Raw genomic sequence first — 21,491 nt, 5'->3', positions numbered from 1 at the left:
AGCAACTGTGTGCTTATAGTTGTAATATTCCCTATTTTTTTTGTTTCCCGCTTGGCTCGAACGGTTGACTCCCCACTACAAACACTGTGTGGGATGTAGGCCTCCCGTTATTTATCACAGTGCTTGTTAGATTACTGGACGCATTTCGCGTTTGGTGTGGTGGCGGCCAGTTGCTGGGGCAATTATGTCATGGCGTTTGACATTTACTTACAGAATGACTACTAGCATATGACAACCGTGAATGTTGCCGTGTGGCCGTTCACAACTGCACAGGTTGCATGCAAGATGCAGTGAGAACAGCACAGCAGAACAAGAAACCAAAAACCACCAATCATGTTCTTCATTTCACTTCTCTTCGCTCCTTTTTACCTAATTTAAACAACTTTTCCTGCTCTTCTTTCTCTCCTGGTAATTTCAGCCCAGGGCATAAGAATCGAAGCCCAATAAGTCAACAATTGGACCCTTAAAGCCTTGCCCCGCCATTGCCCAAAACCTCAAACATTCACCACTCTCTCTCCCAAGAAAGTAACTGCCAAACATGGTCAAAGAAAGAGCATCACGGACTGCGGATGCCAATAGCGATGGCAAAAAGCGAGAGCAGTCGCCGGACAGCGACACTGACATCACTGCCTTGATGAGCGGCTGGTCCTCTCGCAATGGCAATGCGCAACCCGCTGCAACAGCACATCCCACCTTTGGGCACCCGACCAAGATGATGTCCTCTCGTAAGCAGAAAGCCGACATCTTCATCCGTCAGAAGACCCGCCCAGAGCATCATCTCGACAATAACAGAGTGTCTGGGCCCAGAGCGCCAGCCTACGAGCCTCGCTTCGCTCCCCCACCGCCCATGTTCTCTTCAATCGGACCGGGTTCAACATCGACATCGACACCAATACCACACCAACCGCGTTCCAAGGACGAGGTTTTCTATACAGATCCCGCCAAGGCCAATGCCGATCTTAAAGCTCTGCTGGAGGGAGGCATGGAGGGCGATGACGATGAAGGGGTGGAGGCCGACGAAGGGAAACAGCCACAACTACCAGCAGAAGAAAAGAAAGTCAAGGGTAGCTCAGTACCAAAAGATCCCAAAACCATTGCCAAAGATGGCAATGTGGATGGCCTCAACGTTCAACTGCTTCCCCACCAAGTAGAGGGTGTTAACTGGATGCGAGGCCGCGAGCTTGGGCCAGTTAAGAAGGGAACCGTCCCCAAGGGCGGACTACTAGCTGATGACATGGGACTGGGAAAGACGTTGCAGTCGATTTCACTCATACTTCTCAACCAGAGGCCTAGGAAAGACGAAGATGGATGGCAGAAATCATTCCAAAAAGTCGACAAGACAACTCTTGTTGTTGCCCCTCTAGCATTGATCAGGCAATGGGAATCAGAAATTAATGAAAAGGTAGTTGAAGCACACGGGCTAAAAGTTCTTGTTCATCATGGGCCTCAGCGAACAAAAGATTCTGAAGATCTTAAGCTCTACGACGTTGTCATTACTACATACCAAATTCTCGTCTCTGAACATGGTAAATTCCTGGATGGAGACAGGGGAGGCTGCTTCGGGCTTCATTGGTGGCGAGTCATCCTGGATGAGGCGCACACCATCAAGAACCGGAATGCGAAAGCCACAAAGGCTTGCTGCGCACTACAATCCGAATACCGCTGGTGCCTTTCTGGCACACCGATGCAGAATAACCTCGAGGAGCTGCAGTCTCTCATCAACTTTCTTCGCATCAAACCCTACAACGATATCCGAGCTTGGAAAGATCAAATCGAAACTCCCCTGAAGGGCGGCAAAGGCCATATCGCCCTTGGAAGACTTCATAGCTTTCTCCGCTGCTTCATGAAGAGACGGACAAAGGAAATATTGAAACAGGACGGCGCACTTGTCCCTGGTGGAGTGCCGTCTGCTGATGGCGCAACCTCCATAAATGGGTTTAGACATACAAACCGCAAGGTAGTTACTGTTGCTGCCGAACTATCTCCCGCAGAACGCAGATTCTATCAAAGATTAGAAGCTCGCGCTGACCGAAGCATGACGAAAATGATGAAAGAGAAGATAAGCTACGCTAATGCATTTACACTGCTGCTACGTCTAAGACAAGCGTGCAATCATCCAAAGCTTCTCGAGGGCAAGTTGGGAGCGGACAAAGATGCATTGTCTACAGGCTATTCAAATTCAAAACAGCAAGATGCGGATGTTGACTCGGTGGCCGATTTGCTTTCAGGCATGGGGATTAGTACTAAAGAATGCAGCATTTGTGGCCGGCCGGTAGAGAAGAAACAGCGAAATGCTGGCAATGACAACTGTGCTGAGTGTGCCTCGGATCTGGAGTTCTTTTATGGAGAGACGCAGCCGGAGGAAAAGGGGACCAAGAAGAGTACAAAGACAGCACCCTCCAGACCTAAAAAGAGAGAACCGAAGAAGAGTGTAAAGAGCAAAAAGCAAGCAGAAGAAGATGATGAAGATGATGCAGAACCCAGACAAAGAGCACGGAGGCCACGAAATCGTAATGCCGTGGTTGACAGCGATGACGAAGATGATGAGCTAAAGCAAAAGCCCCGCCGCCGTCCAAATCGCAATGCCGTCATTGATAGCGAAGACGAAGAAGAGGCTGATGGCAGCTGGCTTGTCTCGGGAAGTGAACGAGGGGCTTTACGATTAGGCAAGGCTGGCGGAGAGGAAGATGAAAATGCAGAAGGTGGCGGAGACTCGATAGGATCAGAGGACTCTGAAGACTCTGAAGAAGATGACGACGATGGGAGCAATCTCGACAGCTTTGTGGTGGATGATTCCATCGCCAGAAAGGAGAAAGGATATAAGTCTGTGGATGACGATTCAGATGACGACTCACTCTTATCCGTTTCTGAAATCACTAAAAATATGGCTGCTCAGACGCTTAAAGATAAGAAGCCCAAGAAATCAAAAGCCGCCATTTCTGCTTCAGATGACTATTCTGAGTCTGAATCTAATTCAGAAGAGGACTCTGAAGAAGACGAAGAAGAATTGGACTCTGAAGAGAGCGACTCTCATGGTTCATCCGCGTACGACCCTTCGCCACCAGGCGACAAGCACAGCATCCTTTCCTCTGCCAAGATCCGCGAACTCATCAGGCTTCTGCGCGCAGAGGCACACGAGCACAAGTTCATCGTCTTTTCGCAATTTACGTCTATGTTAGACCTGGTCGAGCCGTTCCTTCGCAAGGAACAGTTGCGCTTCACACGCTATGATGGTAGCATGAAGAACGATGAGCGGGAAAAGAGCCTACGAAAACTGCGCGAGGACAATAAGACGAGAGTGCTCCTTTGTAGTTTGAAGTGCGGTAGCTTGGGCTTGAACTTGACTGCAGCGACGAGGGTTATTATCATAGAGCCATTTTGGAATCCCGTAAGTCTCCTTCTCCCTTTTTATAACCCTCCTCAATAATTTTAGGTTCAACAACGAAATGCTAACTCCTGATAGTTTGTCGAAGAGCAGGCCATCGACCGTGTCCACCGTCTCACCCAAACCGTCGATGTCGTCGTCTACAAGCTCACCGTCTCCCATACCGTCGAAGACGGTATCCTTGCACTCCAGGAGAAGAAGCGCCTCCTCGCCGAGCAGACCATCGAAGGCAGCTCCAAGAAGGGCGCGCTCAAGCTGGGCATCAACGAAATCATTGATCTATTCAAGCCGATTCACGGACGGGAAGACAAGTCGTATGCCGCCACCAACGATGACCAGGCGGATGCTGAGCGCAGGAGCGCCAGGGACTCGACGGGGATGATGAGGATGGCGAAGAAGAAGACGCAGAGGCCAGAAGATAGTGCGTACGGGCGACGATGGTAGAGGATGGATGGATTGACTTTTTTTTTAAGTTTCATGATTATGATTATGATTATGAGATACGAACAATAGAGGCAAGCTGGGCTGGGAGAATATCTACGGCATCACAGGAGTCTCTTGCTAGCTTTGGCTGGGATGTTTATGAGCCATTATGAAATACACACATATATTCACCGTATTTATTGATTTAAATCAAGTCCAAATATTGGCCAGCAGCCTAGTGATTTCTGTCTTCAAGCAAAAGTAATCACAACATCAACAGCACAAGACAAATAGCTGAGAGATTGCACAGTAGAGAATCATTTAGTCGAATAAAGGGAATAAGTCATTTGTTCCTCGTTATACCACTCCATTCCAGTCCACGCTAGACAATTCATTCAAATAACCCAAAAAGCAAAGCTGAAAGAAAATAACAATCTTCTCTCTTTGAAAGAATACAAAAGTAGATTCGCCTTCCTATTGCCGTAACCATCATTCCACTAATTACATACAAACACTAAAGCCAGCTCTTCTACCCCCCCAACACAACACTATCCACAGCTAAAACTAATAGACACCAGGTTGGCGGTAGTAATCATTTGGGCCTGGAGCACTAGGCTCGGATGAGCCAGGAGGCACATAAGGCCTATATTGGCCTCCAGGGCCCGCGCCTGATTGACTAGGTAGGTTCTGACGACTATCGTAGTTAGGCCCTGAGGGCTGCAACGGCGGAGGGGTCATGACATTCTGGGGCGGTTGCGAGGGAGGCTGGTGAGGAGGCTGGTGAGGAGGCTGGTAACTCTGGTACGACGGCTGCTGCTGCGTAGCATAAGGAGCTATGGGCTCATTATCGTTCGGGTGGGGAACGGCTGGGCCATCCTGGGAGTAGACAGAGCTGGAGAATGTATTCGCAGAGCTGGGATTGTTGGGAGCAATGGGAGAGTCGTATACGGAAGTAGCTAGCTCCTGAGCGCCGTAGGTGCTTGGAGGCTGCTGGTTGGGAGGCTGTTGAAAGGAATTGAAGTTTTGAGGAGGCGGTGGTGAAGATGTAGTGTTGAGTGGAGGAGGCTGATTGCCATTGGAGGGTATTTTAGGAGCATTATCTCTTGGTGGATATTGTTGACCAGCAGCTGGCTGGCCTGCAGGAGTCTCGGCACCGTAAAACGGCGCTGGTGGAGGGTGAGAAGAACCCTGTGCAGGCGCACCAGGCTGTTGGAAGTTAGGAGGTGGGGAAGAAGTCGGCGGGTACTGTGGCCGGCCTTATACCAACGGTTAGCAACTGAACTCATATTCTCGCACAAGTGATTAGATAAGGGGGGAAGAAGTCGAACCTTGAGCACCAGGAGTATAGAATCTCTGAGGGTCCTGCCCCTGAGGTGGGTATGTGCCTGCGGGAGGAGGATAGGCCTGATGTCCTGGGCGCATAGCGTACTGCTGGTAGTTGTGCTGAGGAGGATGAGACATGGAGGTTTCTAGTAAAGATTCGTAGTCTCTTCGAGCTTTGATGAATTTTTCGTTTAGCTGAGTGAAATCATCTATATCATCAGCTGTTAGTGGCACTGCTATGGGTTGAGAGAATAAGGAGACAGAATTATCATGCTTAATTACCTTTCTTTTGCGAATACTTCTCAATCAGTTTAATTAACTTTGGACGGATTGCAAGCGTCTGATGGTATAATTTCTAGTTTTGAAAATGTTAGCGACTTCATAACGCATGCACCTTTCAAGATAGTTGATTCAAATCGCATGCACAGCTTCACATACCGAAATCTCCTCGTTATCCTCCTCTCGTGGTCCTATGTTTGAAGCGCTTAGGAGCGTCAATAGCTTCTCCACGTTCTTGATCTCAGCAAAGACCTCGGCCTCCATTTGGGCCTCTCGCTGCATCTCCTCCGGCGTGGGATCCGTCAGCTTCTCAACGTAGTTGAGGGGGAAGATGCCCGTCTTTCCCTTGAGCGAACCACGCCACCAGTCCTTGTACACGCTCTCCAGCACAGCGATGACGTCGCCCTTTTTGAACTCCAGCTCACCGGGCTCAGTGGGCTCAAAGTCGAATAAGGCACGCACTCTGCTCACGGTAGCAGCTGTAGTGCCCGACGGCACCGCAGTCGAAGCAGGAGCATTCTGCTGTTGCTGGTTGCTGGATCCGGCATGCGAGCTTGCCGCCTGAGTCGCCTTCTTCTGTTCCTCGTCCTGCAAGCTGAGCTTCAGGGCAATCTGTAGCTCGTCGTCCTCCTTCTGTCGGTCTTGATCGGTCAGGCCCTGTTTTTGGGGCGCGCTGGGCGGCTGCAAAGAAGGGTTGGTCTGCTTCAACCTGTGGAATGCGTCGTTCATGATACCCAAGTCGGCGTCGCTGCTGAACATGTCGGTCCACTCCTGCATCTTCTCCAAGATCTTGCTCTTGACTTGCTGGTGGGTGTTCCGGTCGTTGGCGAGTTTTAACAGAGCCTCAGTAAAGGCGCGGCTGGAGATTTCGCGATGCATCTGCTTCCCGCAGTTTTGGCAGAGGGCGTGCGCAAGCTGGTGGGAGAGAGGATAATGGTTAGCTATTTGCCGCGGGCTTGGGAGAGCGGGGGAGTGCCGCCATCATGAGAGAGCCGAGGGAAGAACATACCTCGAGAGTATAGAGCTGCACATTGGCGTTGCGATGAGCGAGTCGCTTGATCATGCTCTGGACGGCCTCTTTGGAGCCATTCTGGTCGCCAGACACCTTATCGCATACTTCGATGATGGCACCCCAGTCCTCCGACGTCAGATTCTCGTCAGTCGCCTTGGCTATGGCGGGCGTTAGCAAGCACACAGAGGAAAGGGAAAATAACAAAGAATAAGAGAAACATCTCTCGGCTTCCTTGGCGATGTTTCTCCTTCCAGTTCGCAGGATACTCACTGACGACTTCGTCGAACGGCCCAGCCGCCGCTGCTCGGAACATGGTGGTGGATACGAAGACAGAGGTATGACGAAAGCTGAAGGCGGAACGAGCGCTGAGGCTAAAACGGTCGCACGGGGTTTGGGCTGTCGTCGAATGGAAATCGCAGCGCCTTCAGGAAAGAAACAGCAGCTGCTTGTCGATACAAGGTGAAGCAGAGAAAAGGACAGGATTTGAGGTTGTAAAAGGGAAGATCGTGGAGCTGATGGCCGAGTCAAGTTCGACAATGGGTACCTGCGAGCTGCTGGCTAAGCCACCCAGTGCGCACATGCATGTAAGTACTTGGCGTACCTTAAGTACAAGTTTGAAAGTGTGGAGTTACGTCGCCCATTTTTAGGTACTGAGGTGTTCCTTCTACAGGGGGCCTTGGCCAGGAACTTCGTCATCCACAGCGAGGCTTTCGGGTGTCTGCACCCGCAAAAAAAAGGAAAAAGAAAATGGACAGAACTGAAGTAGGATTACGAATACCTGCCCATATAATAAATTACAGTATTGGTTTCTTGTCAATTTTTGGCTACTTGGCCTTTTATCAAGTCTGGTAGCACTCGATTGCAGCCTGTGCCAAATAGGTATTCAACGTCAATAATACACTCCCTATAAAGAACTCTCTATATGCACAAAGGAACGTGGAGAATAAACTACCTACCTAAACAGCACTAGGTGCTTACTTGCCTCAATATCACCTTGGCGTCGCTGAAAATGAGCTGACGGTTCTTTGTCCTGTCCCTCCTATCTGTTGAGGAGACTCAGCACCGCAGCACAGCCATGACGTGGCTGGCCGCGCGCCACGTTGTCGCCACGCCCAAGTATTCTGCGCTTCCCTGCCTATCTCGTCATCCCGCCCCGTGCAATATTGGTTTGTGCCCAAAGAAGGCTCAGGCAACTAGGGCAGTAGTACAAATATTATAGTAGCTGGATTATGCTTGTTATGAGGCTGCTGTAAGGCTACTGCAACGCCGCTGCAACGTCACTCAGTATAACCGTCTTAGCCAGGTACAAGTATGCACAATGAGAAAGACGCATGCATCTACTTATATGCGCACCTAGATTACGTTTGCGTCTTCATGTATGCAACCACTTAAATTTAAAATAGATAGCTACATACCGAGGCACAGAGTGATGCCATGCCACTATAGATAGGGTGATGAACCTGCATACTACCAAGTAATAAGCAAAGATGACACCCCATTTCCCACCCTTTCAAAACTCTCATCTACTTCGTACGCTGCCTCGAGGCCGCCATATACTCTCCAGTGCTGCACTCATCGTAGATCCAACAAACACCTGTCCAAACCATATCATTCATCCTTTACCTGCTGATATATACACAGGCTCTCCTTCAGGCCAGATCCCTTCTCCGAAAGGAGGTAGTAATAGTACTAGTAACAACACAGCAGAAATAAACAAACCGCTCACAAGCAAAAAGAATAACGTGTAGAGTAGGAGAGCAGGTACAATTGAAAAGGCGGAGATGAGTAAAAAGAGAAATAAAAGGTGAGAAGAAGATGAAGAGTAACTCCAGATATCCATGCCATTGAGGTGGCTTCCTTGTTACCAATATCCAACGTAAAAAGAGGAGAAAGAAAGCAAGTAGAAAACAGAAGACAATTTTATGAGAAATGCCAATTAACGCCGCCAGCTCAAGTCCAAATATCCAAATCAATCATTAAAACAGGGCGTTATGTCGAAAACCCCCTCGGCTTTGGGAGGGGAGTTGAGCAAAATGATGAATCTATCAACCAATCTGTGTAATCAATCAATCAATCAATCAACCAATCTTTAGTAAGCAGAAGTAAAAAAGAAAAAGAAAAAAAGTTCATGAGTGTAGACATTTCACTCAGCCCATCCTCTTCGAGTCACACCTCGCGGCTCAAAGGTTGGTCGATCATTGGACGCAGCGCCACTTCCGCGGCGTTCTTCTAAACTTCGCCTTCCCATTGCATCCATCTCGGAAAGGGTGAATACCAACGGCTCTTCACCAACGGCTTCTTCATCTGGACGACCAAGCCTACTGGTCGACCCATTGAAGCTGCCTCGAGGCGTGTTGCGACGGCCACCAGCCATGCCGGCATATCGCCGTCGCTGAAAGGAAGAGCTCGACTGCGAGGCTGAAATAAAGCCGTCTGGGGGTGTATCGCTTGCTGAGCCTCGCTGAATCATCTCCGATGACCCGGAAGTCGGGATCTCGGTAGTTGGGCGAAGCGCGGCAGATGCACCATCCTGCTGTCCGGAGCACTCCTCTTCCAACTGCCGGCCGAGAAGAGTGCTCAAGGTTGGGGGTTCTCTGTCGTTTGCTCCGAGACTAATGCTTCGATGCGTAGCGAATGGCAAATCGGTCTCTTCATCGTCAGTTATAGCTCGGACCTGCTGGGCAACTGAGCTGGATCGGCGGTGATAAGTGCCCAGCCTAGGGGACAAGGGAATGTCAATTGCAGTCGTGCCATCTTGAGTCGTAGTGCCTTGTCTCTGGGACCCAGTAGCCTTGGATGACTTTGACTCTCGCTCTGGCGGCTCTACCCTCTTGTAGGTTGGGGCATAGTCAATAATCGAGTTCTCGCTCAAGCGAGATGGTATCGCGGGTGTGTGTGGCGTGTGCGGTGACACCGGCTTCCCAGGAGAGGTAGATGTAGATACTGAAATCGGTCCACCAATACTAGCAAAATTGTTGAGCTGTCTGCTGGAAACGGTTGAGGAGCGGTTGAGCTGCATAGAGGACGTCATCGACTCCGTAAGAGCGTTATTCGAATCCTTCATCATATGGAACTTGGATAGTTGAGCTACCGTCCTGCTCGTCGCTGACTCTCCCTTCTTTGTCGGCTCAAAAGACTTGAGTGTCTTTTTGCTATCCAGAGCCTTTAGGAAATCAGAAATATCATCTTCGTCAGTCTGGAGAGAGCTATAGCTTCCAGCTCCTACCTCTGCAAGAAATCCGGAGCCGGGTTGCACAATTGACGAAGCCAGGCTCTGTCTCCCACTGCTGCCCTGCTCTTCATCACCTGCTCGGCTCGTGTTTCCGATTGATAAGCGCCCTTTCCGGTGCGTAAAGCTGCTGCTATATCGACTGGCAGATGCCGGTCGCGGAGATCCTGTTATAGGGGAATCCGTGGTATTTATTGCTGCCGGCCCACCGCGAAGGGAAGCTGGCATGCCCGCGGTTAATGAAGATCGGTTTCCTGGCTGTCGGAGTGATGGTAAACTAGGTCTAGTAAGTGACGCAGGCGACACTGGCTCACTCTGTCGGGGAACAGGAGATCCAGAGAGGGAGCCGGCTTTAAATGGTTGGAAAGATATGGATGGCCTTCTTCGGTCTTCCCCAACACGGACCGTAGGCCGCGCCGCAGATGCTCGTCCTCCAGATATTGGCATTGAATGAGGAGCCACCCCGGCATCAGTTTGGCGAGGTAGTGATGCTGGGGGAGAGCTCGTATCTGAACCTGGTGGCTTGACAGCGCGAAGCGCAGATATGGGGCTTGTGCCAATCGGTCCATCACCATGGAAGGTTGATAAACTACCATAAGTTTGTTGAACATCGTTCATACTCACCCCCCGACGGTGGTCTTTTAGCGAGCCAACCTCAGCCATGTGCCGCTGCGGTAATGATGGCTTGAAGAAGTTCTCGTCGACTCCCATGAAGCGAGAGCTTAGAAGCGACTCTGAGTCGTCAACGCGGAATGTACAATCATTTCGATAAATGACGCTGGTGCATAGCCGTCCTACCGGCACTTCGAGATCCCCAAACATGTACTCCGTAACTGCGTCCCGCCTTCCATCTATGGGATTCTTCAATAGGTCAGGCCTTGGTCTATCAGAGTCTGGTATATGGATCCTGCATCGGGGAATCAGAGCAGGGTGAGAGTTCTTGGCGGCGCTTTGGCTAGCAAACTTCCAGGCCGGTAATAGCTTAGTAGCTACAAAGAGAGATCGGAAGAAAACAATGGCCTTTTTGTAAATGGTGGGCAAGATAGGTCCAAAGTCATCCAAGGGTCTGTCGGGTGTCGTCTTCAGTTCCACTCGCCATCGTTCGAGTATTACTTCAGTGGGCCGTCTCACTGTGGTGAGGGAATCGCTGCCACTTGAGGATGTTGATGAAGTGAGCTGCTCTAGAACATCCCACCGCTTTCCATCCTCATCAATGATGACGAGGCTCTGGCTCTCTTTCAGGGTCGATGCATCAAGATAGATTTCGATAACCATCGGCGGCGGGTGATTCTCGAGGCTGCCACAATTCTTCCATATCCCCAGCTCTTCCCTAAACTCGTCAATCTCCTCCGTTTCAAGCTGGAACTGTTGTTGCACAATAGTCAGCCTATCAAGTCCTCCGTCTGCTGAAACGAATTGAATCATACCCATTTATTGATTTTTGGCACTCCGCTGGCACTGTAAACTGGCTTTGCTTTCATACGTGAAGCGACGACGACAGCAGCGATTTTGGTGTGGAAGTTCTATCAACAACATTGACATTAGCTCATTGCTCACTGAGAGAAGCATTTGTCCAACCTACCTGGACTATCTGATCCAGCTTTTTTACTGACGCTGCCGGCAACTCTCCTTGGTCCGGCAGCCCTCCTCCTCGCTCCGGCGGTAGCTCTCCTTGGTCCATCAGAGGCGAGCTCGTATATTCCCTGGTCGATAGGTTCGATCCCGCTCGTGGCCGAGATCCTGATACACCGTCTCTCAGGCTACCCGATCGCATCGGTGACCTTGCCGGCGAAGCAAGTCTCGGAGGCACTCGGGCTTGTTGATGCATTTCTGATCAAAGAGGGAGAGGGGAGGGGAGAGGAGAGGGAATAGTGTGTTTTATCGGCTCCCGAAACCAAATGTTTCGAAGAGGGACGTGGAGAGAGAGAATCGGAAGGCGATCGATCAAATTCGGATAGGGGTGTCGGTCTGGAACTGAGACTGCTCTTCCATGTCGTAGGCGTGGGCGTTGAGGTTCCGGGAGTTGTCGATGAGATGTGTCGTCCGCTCTCGTATGCGGCAGACGGGCGCCTCACGTCGAGCAGATATGGGCAGCAAGGCAAGAAATTCGACCTAATTCTGGCGGCCCTCGAATGCGGTGCAGCCAAATGCCAACTGAGGCCGATGACTGGTCAATCGAGGTCCGCGAGCGAGGCAACCTTGGCTAACTCGCCAGGCAGCAGAGGGGAAAGATGGGAAAAAGAAGGACCTTGATGGGGTCTTGCTCGGCAGCCAGGCAGCCAGCGCAGATGCAGATGCACAGGTCTAGATGAATAGATTGGGCAAAATGACGCTACAAACTATCTGCAATGCAGTGAAGACAAAGGCGTTGCGATCCGCCGGCAGAAGCAGTTCTAGATTGCAGCAAGAGCAGCGAGCCCGGTATCGAATCGATAAAGTCTGTGGAGACGGGTATCGTCACAGGACGCGAGCTCCCTTTTAGCAGGCAGAGTCACTCGCCCCGGCACTCGTCCGACCCAGGGACCCCGTGATAGCAGCGCCAGGGACGGGGGTGTTCGTCATCGGCCAACGAGCAGCGTGCAAGCTGGCAGAAGCGCCCTCGTCGACGCCGAACGCGCAGGCTGAAAGGACCTTGCCAGCGGTGAGATCTGAAGGGGTGGGGGATGGGAGACTTGGGGCCTCGGAGGTGAGATGGAAGAGTGAGGATGCTTTTGTTGCTCGCCCGCGAGATTGATGGTTGCTGATAAGGTTTTGTGAGAGCTGGGGGACGGAACGACGTTGGTGGAGAGAGGCCATGAAAGCCGGTTTAGCGGCGGTAGGTAGTATGTCGCAGCACTGGCAAGTACCTGCAAAGTAGCGCAGTAATGATGCCAGGAGTATCGGCTTGGAGTGGGTACAAGGCAGGACTAGTGCTATTACAGCTCCAGGTATTGAGTGCTACTGTACCTATTGAGCGCTGAGCTCTAGCGCCTAGCAATATACTGTGCTCCAACTGCCCAGATACCGATGCCGCGCCGACTCATGTCAGCTCCACTTATTGGTCTCGTGCTTCTTATAAGCCATAGAAAGACATCAGTAGGACATGCCTTAGGACTAAGGTATTAGCATTATTAAAGGTAGTTACAGAGAGGTACACGCCTGTGTGTATATTACTCAATGCATCGCTTATCTAGAACAGATGACTGCTAATAGAGCACAGGTCAAAGTGGCATCTCTTAAGCTGGGTAGTATATTCGGCATTTACACTAGCGGGACATAGTTCAAATTTTCACACGGGTTATAATACTGCCACCCATTACAGAACTGCCATTCATAATTGGTATGGCAGGGAAGTTTGAAGAGCGACCTGGATTGCCCAGGGGACTTTTCTTGCAAGACGACTTTATCAGCCCGGAGCATGAGGAGCAACTGGTTCACACCTTTCTCAATGAACTGAACTGGCCCCAAAAGGCCAGCAGTCGCCTATCATTACACTACGGCTACACATTTGACTACACGACCTTTGGGGTAGACCCAGATATCCCCTATAAAGAGTTTCCCGACTGGCTCATACCATTAATCCCCATAACGGAGGCTCGACCACCTGACCAGGTCTGTCTACAATACTATCCGCCAGGCACAGGGATCCCGCCGCACGTTGATGCTCATCAGGCCTGGGACCAACTGTACGCGCTGTCTATCGGGTCGCCAATCTTGATGCAGTTTCGTAACGGAGATGAGCGCGTTGATATAGACCTAATGCCGCGGGGGATGATGAAGATGACTGGAGATGCGAGGCTGCACTGGACTCATGGAATTAAAAAGAGAAAGACAGACACTCTGGCAGACGGGACAGTCAGGCTTCGTAAGGATAGGTGGAGCATCACGTATCGCTGGATCAGAGAGGGGGACTGCGAATGTGAAAATATCACGTTATGTGATGTTGCTCAGCGGCGACTTGGGATTGAAAAGGAAAAAAGATCTGCAGTCATATCTACATAATACTAAGAAAATAAAGTAAATGATTGCACCTCTCACAGCCATTTTACACCATCTTGCTAGATTGATTGCTAAATATTACACAGGTACCTCCTCGGAACCTCTGGCGCAAGCCACCCAGAGCCTCCCCAAGCGGCTGCCGATACACCGCTGAGCCCAGAAGCGCTGCAGGGCGACAAAGTCGATTGGCCTGGCGCTACCAAGCACAAGCATTTGATAGCGAGCGAGCATCCCGAAGCTGTGGGGAAGTGCTATTATCGCGCCATTGTCAGAGTCACATATCCTTGATCTCCGGCCACGCGCTAAACCAGGTGTCAAGGCGACGGTCACCCGTTACTGCGACGGTACCTGGCATAAACATGCCTGCTGCCCTGGTAGCGGTGGTAAGTGGTGCTACAGCATAAGAGAAATACGGAGCATTCTAGGTGGACATCGGACATGCACTCCATTTGATTCAGCGCAACGCAGGTGCTTGCCTAGCCGGAAGGGGCTGGGCTGGATCAGATCAATCGAGGCTTGCTCAGCACGGGTGAGACAATGGAGATTAACAAATCCTGGGTGTTGAGCACGCAAGGATTGTGGCAATGGTTGAATGTCAGCCAGGAAAAACGCAACGGCGCGTGAGGTCGTACCAGGCGGAATTGCCAATCCTCCTCATTGAAAGTCTACAGTATTAAATGTAACACGCACATGAAATCGTGCTTGTGAGACACAGACCAGAATCGGGGCTTGTAACGTGCAAAGCTGTTTGCTAAGGGCCCTAAAATTGTGTCGGTGAGGCTCCAAGGCCTCTGAATGGCTGGTGTCACCCAGCAAGATGCGCTGGCACTTCTAATGAATTGGCCCATTCTCCGCCATTCTCCTGCTCTCGGAATTCATGCACAGCGTTTGATGATATGAATACGACTTAGCGCTGCTTCTCCTTCCTGCAAGTTTGCTCCCGTGGCCTGGAAGTCTGCAGCCATTGGTAGTAACACAAAAAGCGTGTCAGATCATGGTTGATATTGCCAATATAAAGTAATACTACGAGAAAATGCATCGGAGTAGTGGGATATCTAAATATTAATCGACGGTGTAGCCGTCTAATGCGCCGAGTAAGCCAAACAAGAACGAAAAACTCACGTCCCGCCGCTGGTAGCCTTCCCTTTACCTCTGCTTCTACCTCTGCCCCGGGCTGTCTTGGCTGCTTCTTTGGAATTTGATCCTTCAACATCCGCCAGCTGGGTTTTTGGCGGCTCGTTGTTCCGGGTCTTGCCTCCTCGTCCCCGGCGGTTACGTCTTCCTCCTCCCTCCTCTTCCTTTCCTTTTCCCGCACCCTTGGCCTTAGCATGCCGTCTAGCCTCCTCTTCCTGTGCACGACGGCTCTCCTGATCCCACCACTCTTGGAAGGCTTGCTCTTCTTGAATCTCCTGAAGTGACCGCTTTGCAACAGCCTCCTTGACCATCTCTTGCTCCCTCTGTTGCTGTCCGATAATATCAGCCATGCTTACTCCAAGAGTTGGCTCCGTCTTTGGCGCGGGCTTGATGTAGGATTTTGAGTGGGGTACCAGAGGTCTGCTCTGTAGTTTGTCCACCCCTGGCTTTGTTTGAGATGGCGGGTTACCAGGGCGCCCCTGTCCGGGGAATCGAGTGTCAGGGGACGCCGTCCGCCTTTGCGCGGATCGAGGATCAGACTCCGACGCAATTAGCGGCTTAGCATTTGTAGATATCGCACTTCGCTGTGCAGCATCAGATGCCATAGCCTGCTGTAATGAGGTTTTTGGAACAGGGGCTGCCGGTTTCCACGGCGGCTGCTTCTTAGTTGATGGCGATACCGTTTCCCATGGGACTGCTTTGGCTTGCTCTTCTTGAGCTGCGATCTGCGCATCTAGCTGTATCTGCATCTGTTTCTTGCGTTCCTTCTGGGACATTTTAGAAAGTGGTTTGCCAGCTGAATCCTTCGTCGATTGTGCTGATAAAGCAGCTGTTAATGCCGATTTCCCTGAGGCTTCAGACATGATATCTTTCAGATCCAGTTTAGTGGTAGCTAACGCCGCAGAAGCCCACGGGGAGTTGGATCCCGAGTATGGAGATTCCAAGCTCTGTTTGGCCTCTTTAGAAATTGGCGTTACTGATTCAGGGATCGGTTGTTGGTGAGAGGGTAGGCTCGAAACAGGTGATTGGAGTGACTCTGCCTTTTCCTTGCCTTTCGACCTCTTCCATTCAGCCGGAAGCTTCGATATCGGTCCAACGTCGATATCAGTGCGTGTTAGAGGAGGTGATAGCTGCGGGGACACAAGACTGCTTCCTCCCGAAGGCCCTTCATCTTCCATATCAAAGATCATATCGACAATAGAATCTTTTGGGCGCAAGGCTGGACTAAATGGCTCGTTCCGACCCATCTTGGATTGTCTGTTAAATTTCTCAGGGGTTTCCGATCCTCGAGTAGATTCATCCAAGCTTCCAAATCGAGGCTTGTATGAAGATGATGCCCTTCTCTCTTCTTCTCTCTGAGCCTGTTTGAAGGCCATCTCCTTGACACGGCGTCGCCTCTCTTCTTCAATGTCCGCTGCTAGATCAGGGTACTTTTCATGAAGAAGCAATTCTGCTCTCCCACTCTTTGCAAACGGAAAACATGCAAGCTGGTTGTCTCGAATTTTATCATCAAGCTCATATAAGAGCTCTTCGTCAAGGCTGTCTAGGTAGTGGTTTTCAAGCACAGATTCGAGCTGTAGACAAATGTACTCTAGCCCGGTATTCTTGAACTCTGCAACTGAACACTGGCTAATTTCGTTGAGAAGATTAGAAATGTTTCGGTTTGTCACAAACTTGCCAATCAAAGACTGGCATATTTGTGACAGTCGGTCTATCATGAGTTCGTTGGCCACACTAAGCACATCCAGAACCAATTCTGAGAATTCGTCAAGGGATGCAGCCATCACATCGTCAAACATTTTCTCGCCTACGTCCCCATATAAGAATGTGAGTACGTATGAGAATGTCTCCGGGTGAATGTGATTCAGATCAACTCGAATTGGTTCGGCGTGCTCCGTTGAGAAGCGTCGATCAGCCAGCCACTGTCCTTGTGATCTGCCATTGAACATCCCGTCGAAAAATGGGCATCGCTGGCACAGCAGATGGCTGTGAACAGTAACTTCGTCTCCGTCCAACTCCAATATGACGTCGCCGTCATCGAAAAATATGGGATCGCTTATTGCTTCTTGCAGATCCATATCAAGTGTTCGCTCTAGGCCGGCTTGCAACCGAGCCGCGGCCTCAAGCTTCGGCATGTTGAGTTTCGTAGCAAGTTTCATTAGATCTGTTCGAACTTGACGAAAGCGGTGAGCTAGTGACGGAGCTTCACGCGTGTATTTCCATACGGGTAGGATGTTATCCTGGTACATGTATACCACAATATTCAGCATCGTGTAGATGTCAGCGTGGAGCAGGGTTAGCACCATTTTATCGCCGACATGTTCTATCGTAAATGATTCTGAAGGGGTATGAGAGCCCTGGAAACGGAAATCGGACAAGGCTGTGCGAAGTATAGTACTTCGCCCAGAGAAAAGCCAACCGTGAACTGGTATCTTGATATCTGGAGCAGTAGACGTACGAATTTCCAAATCGGTATCGTATAAAAATGAGTTGGCTTGCAGCCACTGCAGCATGTCTGTTTCGATATTAGAGGAGCTCAGAATCCGGTGAGCCACAGTACCAGGCCCTTCTCTCATAATGGAAGCGGTCCAAGATTTCCGTGTCAAGTCATTCTCAAAATTAGCTTCAGGCGCATAAAAGTCTTTCAAGCAAAGGAGAGAGGCAACATCATTCCAGATATTCTGCTCGGCAATGCGAATCTCTTTGGCCATAACTTTCACATCCTTCCGAATGGCTGCAAAGGCTCCAAAGGTAGAGCTTCGTACGGCCACGCAGTCTGTGATGTAAGGTACACGCTGGAATTTGAAGTCTTTTTTCTTTGTGTCAGCAGAACCAACGAAGGATTCAATCTTGCTTTTGATACGCTTTACTCTCCTCCAAACAGCGCCAGATTCGGTGCAAATGATGACGGATCCATGCTCCCCTACGCTGACTGAAGTGACTCCGTCTTTCCCCGAATCCCATATGCATAGCGGCTGCGTTACCGCACTCTTTATTTTGACAGGATTGGTCGTTGAGCCAAGGCCAGAGCTGGAACGGGACGGAGCTCCAGCATCTCCCTTGTTACTCAACTGCATGGTGAAGAGATCACCATGCGCCGTAACTGCTGCAATGGTCTCCCCGCCAGAAGCAATGTATTCAATATCCCTTCTAGACATGCCAAGCTTGTCTGAAAAGACAGATCCAACGAGATTATGATCGAGGATACCATCGGGGATAGGGAATCTGATGAGATTGTATCCATAGTTGGTAAATACCCAAACGGTGTGATTTGCTAGCAAGCAAGTAGTAGCTTTGTCAATCGCGGCAACCATCTCGATTGGAGCTGTTAACAGAGACGCAGCGACTTTTCGAGGCGTCTGCTGCAGGTCTAGTGATCGAGAATCAGAATCCATCAGAGCAAGTTGGCCAACATTACGACCCCAGCAGTACAGTGACGATCCGGTGTGAGCTACAGAGTGAATGGAAGACGCCGCAATGCCTAGAATGATCTCTTTCTTAAGGGGGCCGAAAACTTGTCGAGGGATAAGGCTCATCGGCTCTTCATCTGTTCTCAGCGGAGGGGGCAGCACATAGCCAAGCTGCGAATCCGAATTGAGGCCCCAAGTCCATAATTCACCATTTCCAACAACAGCCATTGAGTGGTTCTGCCCAAGTGCAACCTGGCGGACCTTTTTATCTGCGAAAGCACTATGTAGGGGAGTAAATTTGAATTGTGTATTCTCATCCCCAAGGCCTAACCTTCCGCCGCGGCCAACTCCACAGACATACATGTTGCAGGTCGGATCGTCTGTAAGAATAGCGCTGTGCAGTTTCGACATGACGACGTCCTGGATTACTAAAGGTCGATTTTGAACTAAAACGGGAATCTTGTCGAGATCTGAGGTGACATCAAGCGGAGCATCCACGTGTTTCTCTGTGAGATAATCTCGATAAAACCGCTGGATCAACTGATCTGGCCGTTGAAGCATTATCCGCTCAGGATACTGCCTGTCATCCTCGTCCCCAACTCCTAGAGACACGTTTTTATTGCTTCCAAACACAAAGAGCTCATCTCCCTCGACATGGTTGTTACTGCCATGTGCGAGCTTAGTAGGACTATCACGAAACAGGTCAGCGTTAAATGTTGGTCAAGAACGAGGCTGCGGATACTAACATTTGATCCAAGTCGCCATCGCCAACATCCGAGTCGTCGTCAAGTAGAGATTTCAGCGGTGGATATATGAACGACCTCGTAGCAATGGTCGAATTATAGAGATCAAAGGGGCTGTTGCCTTCGTGATCCTTGGTCTTAATCAACTGGCCGACTTTGTTCACAGCACCAGCAGTATGGCTGAGCAAATCTCCACGCTCTTTCGCCAGCAACGCTCTCGCTATGGATGCGTTACCGGCATAAAGCGACCTATGAAGGGCATTCCAGCCACTCTCAGGGTCTTGAGCATACAGGTCGATATGGGGATGGTCAATCAGAGCCTGGACGAAAGCCAGTGCGTTTGGATCAGGAGAAGAGGATGCACGCAGCAACAGCGTCAGACCGGCGTGGTCGCGACTGTTCACTTCTGCTTTACCTAGACCTGCGCCACCATCCTTTGCTCTTCCGAGGCTTGAATTGTACCCTGGGGTCTTTCGCGGTTTTGTTGCAGCTCTTGGAGAGGTCCCGATACTACCAGGGCTCGCTCCCAGATAAGATGCGCCAACGCCTACCGCAGGGTTCTTTGCAGGTGTCTGGGAATTAGATCCAGCCGAGGCCAGCAGACGCCGAAACCTGTCGACATCATTTTCCCAGAAATATTTCCACAGCAAATGACTCATCGGCCGGGGATAAGCAGCTGCCGAATGGATGGTGAGCCCAGGCGCCTGGAAATTGCACCTCGCTGTGAGTCTCACGGATCACGGCTTGTTTAAAGGTACTGTTCGAAGCGCCGGAGAGTTGCTGGCGTCTCGGAAAGCACCGTCAATATTTTCTTCTGCTGAAGTATTCGAAACTAGGAGGTTGTGCGACTCGGCGTGACTGCAGCCAGACGTGCGTGTGCGGGATTCGACAGGTCGTTATCACCGAAATGGGTACGAAGCACGAAGCAATCCTAGGAATGCGCGATAGGTTTTGGATCGACGTTCGGTGGCTAAATTTCGTTATCGATAATATCAAGGGGTGATGCAAAGGTATTTGCTTCAGCTGAAGGCACGGATTTTCTGGATATTCGGAATAAATCCAGGGAAGAGTAATGGTGGAGGATGAGGGAGTTCGCTGGTCATTAGATATCTCCAAGCTCGCAGCTGCGTGGCCTTGCGCCAGTCATAGACTATTTCTAGAAGACGGTACATCTGCCGAGACCTGGCAGCTGCTAAGCCGAGACTTTCAGGGCTCTAGCACCACCCGAGGCTAGTATCACAGTAAAGGCTGGTTTTAAGCGTGAAAGGAACTGGAGATGAATATCTAAGAATACGAGCCATGGCATGTATTATGTCGATATTTTTCAAAATAATTTCTTCATGCCAAATTACCTTTTTCCTTCAAAAATAACATCGTCTGTATCGCGTACATGTCTATCATTCCGTGCCTCCCAAAGACGTACCCATGATCCCTCATTGTGGTTGACGTTGGCGGGGTTTTAGTTCCGGGCCACGGAGGGCTTGCGCCGATAAGACGGACAGCCCTCGCTCGAGCCCTAGCCAATAGCAGCCCGCAGCTGCAGCCTGTGGTAAATTGTTTTGACACCTCATTCCCAGATAGGGTTGCCCGCAAAGATAGCACATGGCGACATTGCGCGGGTTTAATTTGCTGGGCTGCTGCGTACTAGTAAGCTTAGCTGTGAGAGGCTAAAAGAAGATCGGGAATTCTCGTAGCCAGGCGGCACAAGTGCGCGATGTTCAGCATTGCTAGCACCGCATAGCCGGGTCTTTACAGGAGGCCATCAGTCGTTGTGCATAGGTAGTATGTTTGCGGGGGGCTTATTAATAAATCGCTCGTAGCAGTATGGATTAACAAATTACTGGAGTTTAGCATAGAGATCTTCACATAAGTCGTAATATAACTTTAAAAAATGATATCGAGAGTAAAAGCTACAGAAGCAAGTAGTGATGGAAATCAGACCATCAAGATAGACAACTTGGGAGCGATAGTACCGTATTATACTTGGGGCCCCGTCTCAGTGATTCCGCTCCATTAAAGTCGAAGACAGGAGATCGGATTCTGCAAGAAATCTGCAAACTACTACTCGCTATCTCAAGTTAAAAAGTCCGATCTGGGCATGCCTGATCTGCCATATCTTATCTGATCTCGGTAACACAGATTCCGGCCATTGCATCCGATGTCCAACTTCGCACAAGCGATTAGCATCAGCATGGCTCAAGCGGGCAAATCGCCGCAATCTACAACATATTCTCTTCGTGACCACGCTAATATTGAAGCTCCAACTTCGGCATGAATTCTTCTAGCTCATATAAATTCTTGGTGCTCTGCTGCATGAGGCACTAACACATGCAAGGCGTTGACGTTTCTCGCATGCGCCTAATTTAATGCCTGAACTGGTGTCGCGTGTTCTTGCCGTCTCTCGATGCCATCTGAGCCGCTAGACTGACACAAGGGTCTTCGCTAGCGCCAGTGGATTATCGCTTACAGCCGGCCACGCTCACCCCACGAATTAGCCTGGTCGCCGCTACAGAAAAAAAAATCCCCTCCGCAACGACCCTCCGATCTTCCTCCGCTAATTATAACTGCGCTCGGC

The 21,491-nt window shown here is 50.3% G+C and overlaps 5 protein-coding genes across 5 annotated transcripts; 2 read left to right on the top strand and 3 right to left on the bottom strand.

Annotated features, from left to right (window-relative positions):
• Window positions 1–162: 162 nt before the first annotated feature.
• GGI43DRAFT_217844 (SNF2 family N-terminal domain-containing protein) lies at window positions 163–4,101 on the top strand. Its single transcript, XM_083200299.1, has 2 exons — window positions 163–3,388; window positions 3,464–4,101. Exons 1-2 carry the CDS (start codon window positions 539–541, stop codon window positions 3,827–3,829), a joined length of 3,216 nt encoding a protein of 1,071 aa, XP_083056757.1. The 5' UTR covers window positions 163–538; the 3' UTR covers window positions 3,830–4,101.
• GGI43DRAFT_217832 (uncharacterized protein) lies at window positions 4,070–7,066 on the bottom strand. The gene is made up of 6 exons (XM_083200298.1): window positions 6,693–7,066; window positions 6,420–6,580; window positions 5,570–6,325; window positions 5,414–5,486; window positions 5,137–5,340; window positions 4,070–5,064 (listed from the first exon to the last, which is right to left on the bottom strand). The coding sequence occupies exons 1-6, from the start codon at window positions 6,733–6,735 to the stop codon at window positions 4,373–4,375; spliced, it is 1,929 nt and encodes a 642-aa protein (XP_083056756.1). The 5' UTR covers window positions 6,736–7,066; the 3' UTR covers window positions 4,070–4,372.
• A 1,301-nt stretch (window positions 7,067–8,367) lies between these two features.
• GGI43DRAFT_217712 (autophagy-related protein 13-domain-containing protein) lies at window positions 8,368–11,582 on the bottom strand. The gene is made up of 3 exons (XM_083200296.1): window positions 11,234–11,582; window positions 11,079–11,174; window positions 8,368–11,016 (listed from the first exon to the last, which is right to left on the bottom strand). The coding sequence occupies exons 1-3, from the start codon at window positions 11,477–11,479 to the stop codon at window positions 8,566–8,568; spliced, it is 2,793 nt and encodes a 930-aa protein (XP_083056755.1). The 5' UTR covers window positions 11,480–11,582; the 3' UTR covers window positions 8,368–8,565.
• Window positions 11,583–12,746: 1,164 nt separating this feature from the next.
• Window positions 12,747–13,669, top strand: GGI43DRAFT_217709 (uncharacterized protein). Its single transcript, XM_083200295.1, has one exon. It carries the CDS (start codon window positions 12,973–12,975, stop codon window positions 13,630–13,632), a length of 660 nt encoding a protein of 219 aa, XP_083056754.1. The 5' UTR covers window positions 12,747–12,972; the 3' UTR covers window positions 13,633–13,669.
• Window positions 13,670–14,612: 943 nt separating this feature from the next.
• GGI43DRAFT_217746 (uncharacterized protein) lies at window positions 14,613–19,781 on the bottom strand. The gene is made up of 2 exons (XM_083200297.1): window positions 18,920–19,781; window positions 14,613–18,861 (listed from the first exon to the last, which is right to left on the bottom strand). The coding sequence occupies exons 1-2, from the start codon at window positions 19,573–19,575 to the stop codon at window positions 14,748–14,750; spliced, it is 4,770 nt and encodes a 1,589-aa protein (XP_083056753.1). The 5' UTR covers window positions 19,576–19,781; the 3' UTR covers window positions 14,613–14,747.
• Window positions 19,782–21,491: the final 1,710 nt, after the last annotated feature.

This window comes from Trichoderma evansii, assembly GCF_050947405.1.
Source record: "Trichoderma evansii strain SZMC 28006 chromosome Unknown GGI43scaffold_25, whole genome shotgun sequence".
Classification (NCBI taxonomy): domain Eukaryota; kingdom Fungi; phylum Ascomycota; class Sordariomycetes; order Hypocreales; family Hypocreaceae; genus Trichoderma; species Trichoderma evansii.
This window is presented reverse-complemented; position numbering and strand designations above follow the sequence as displayed.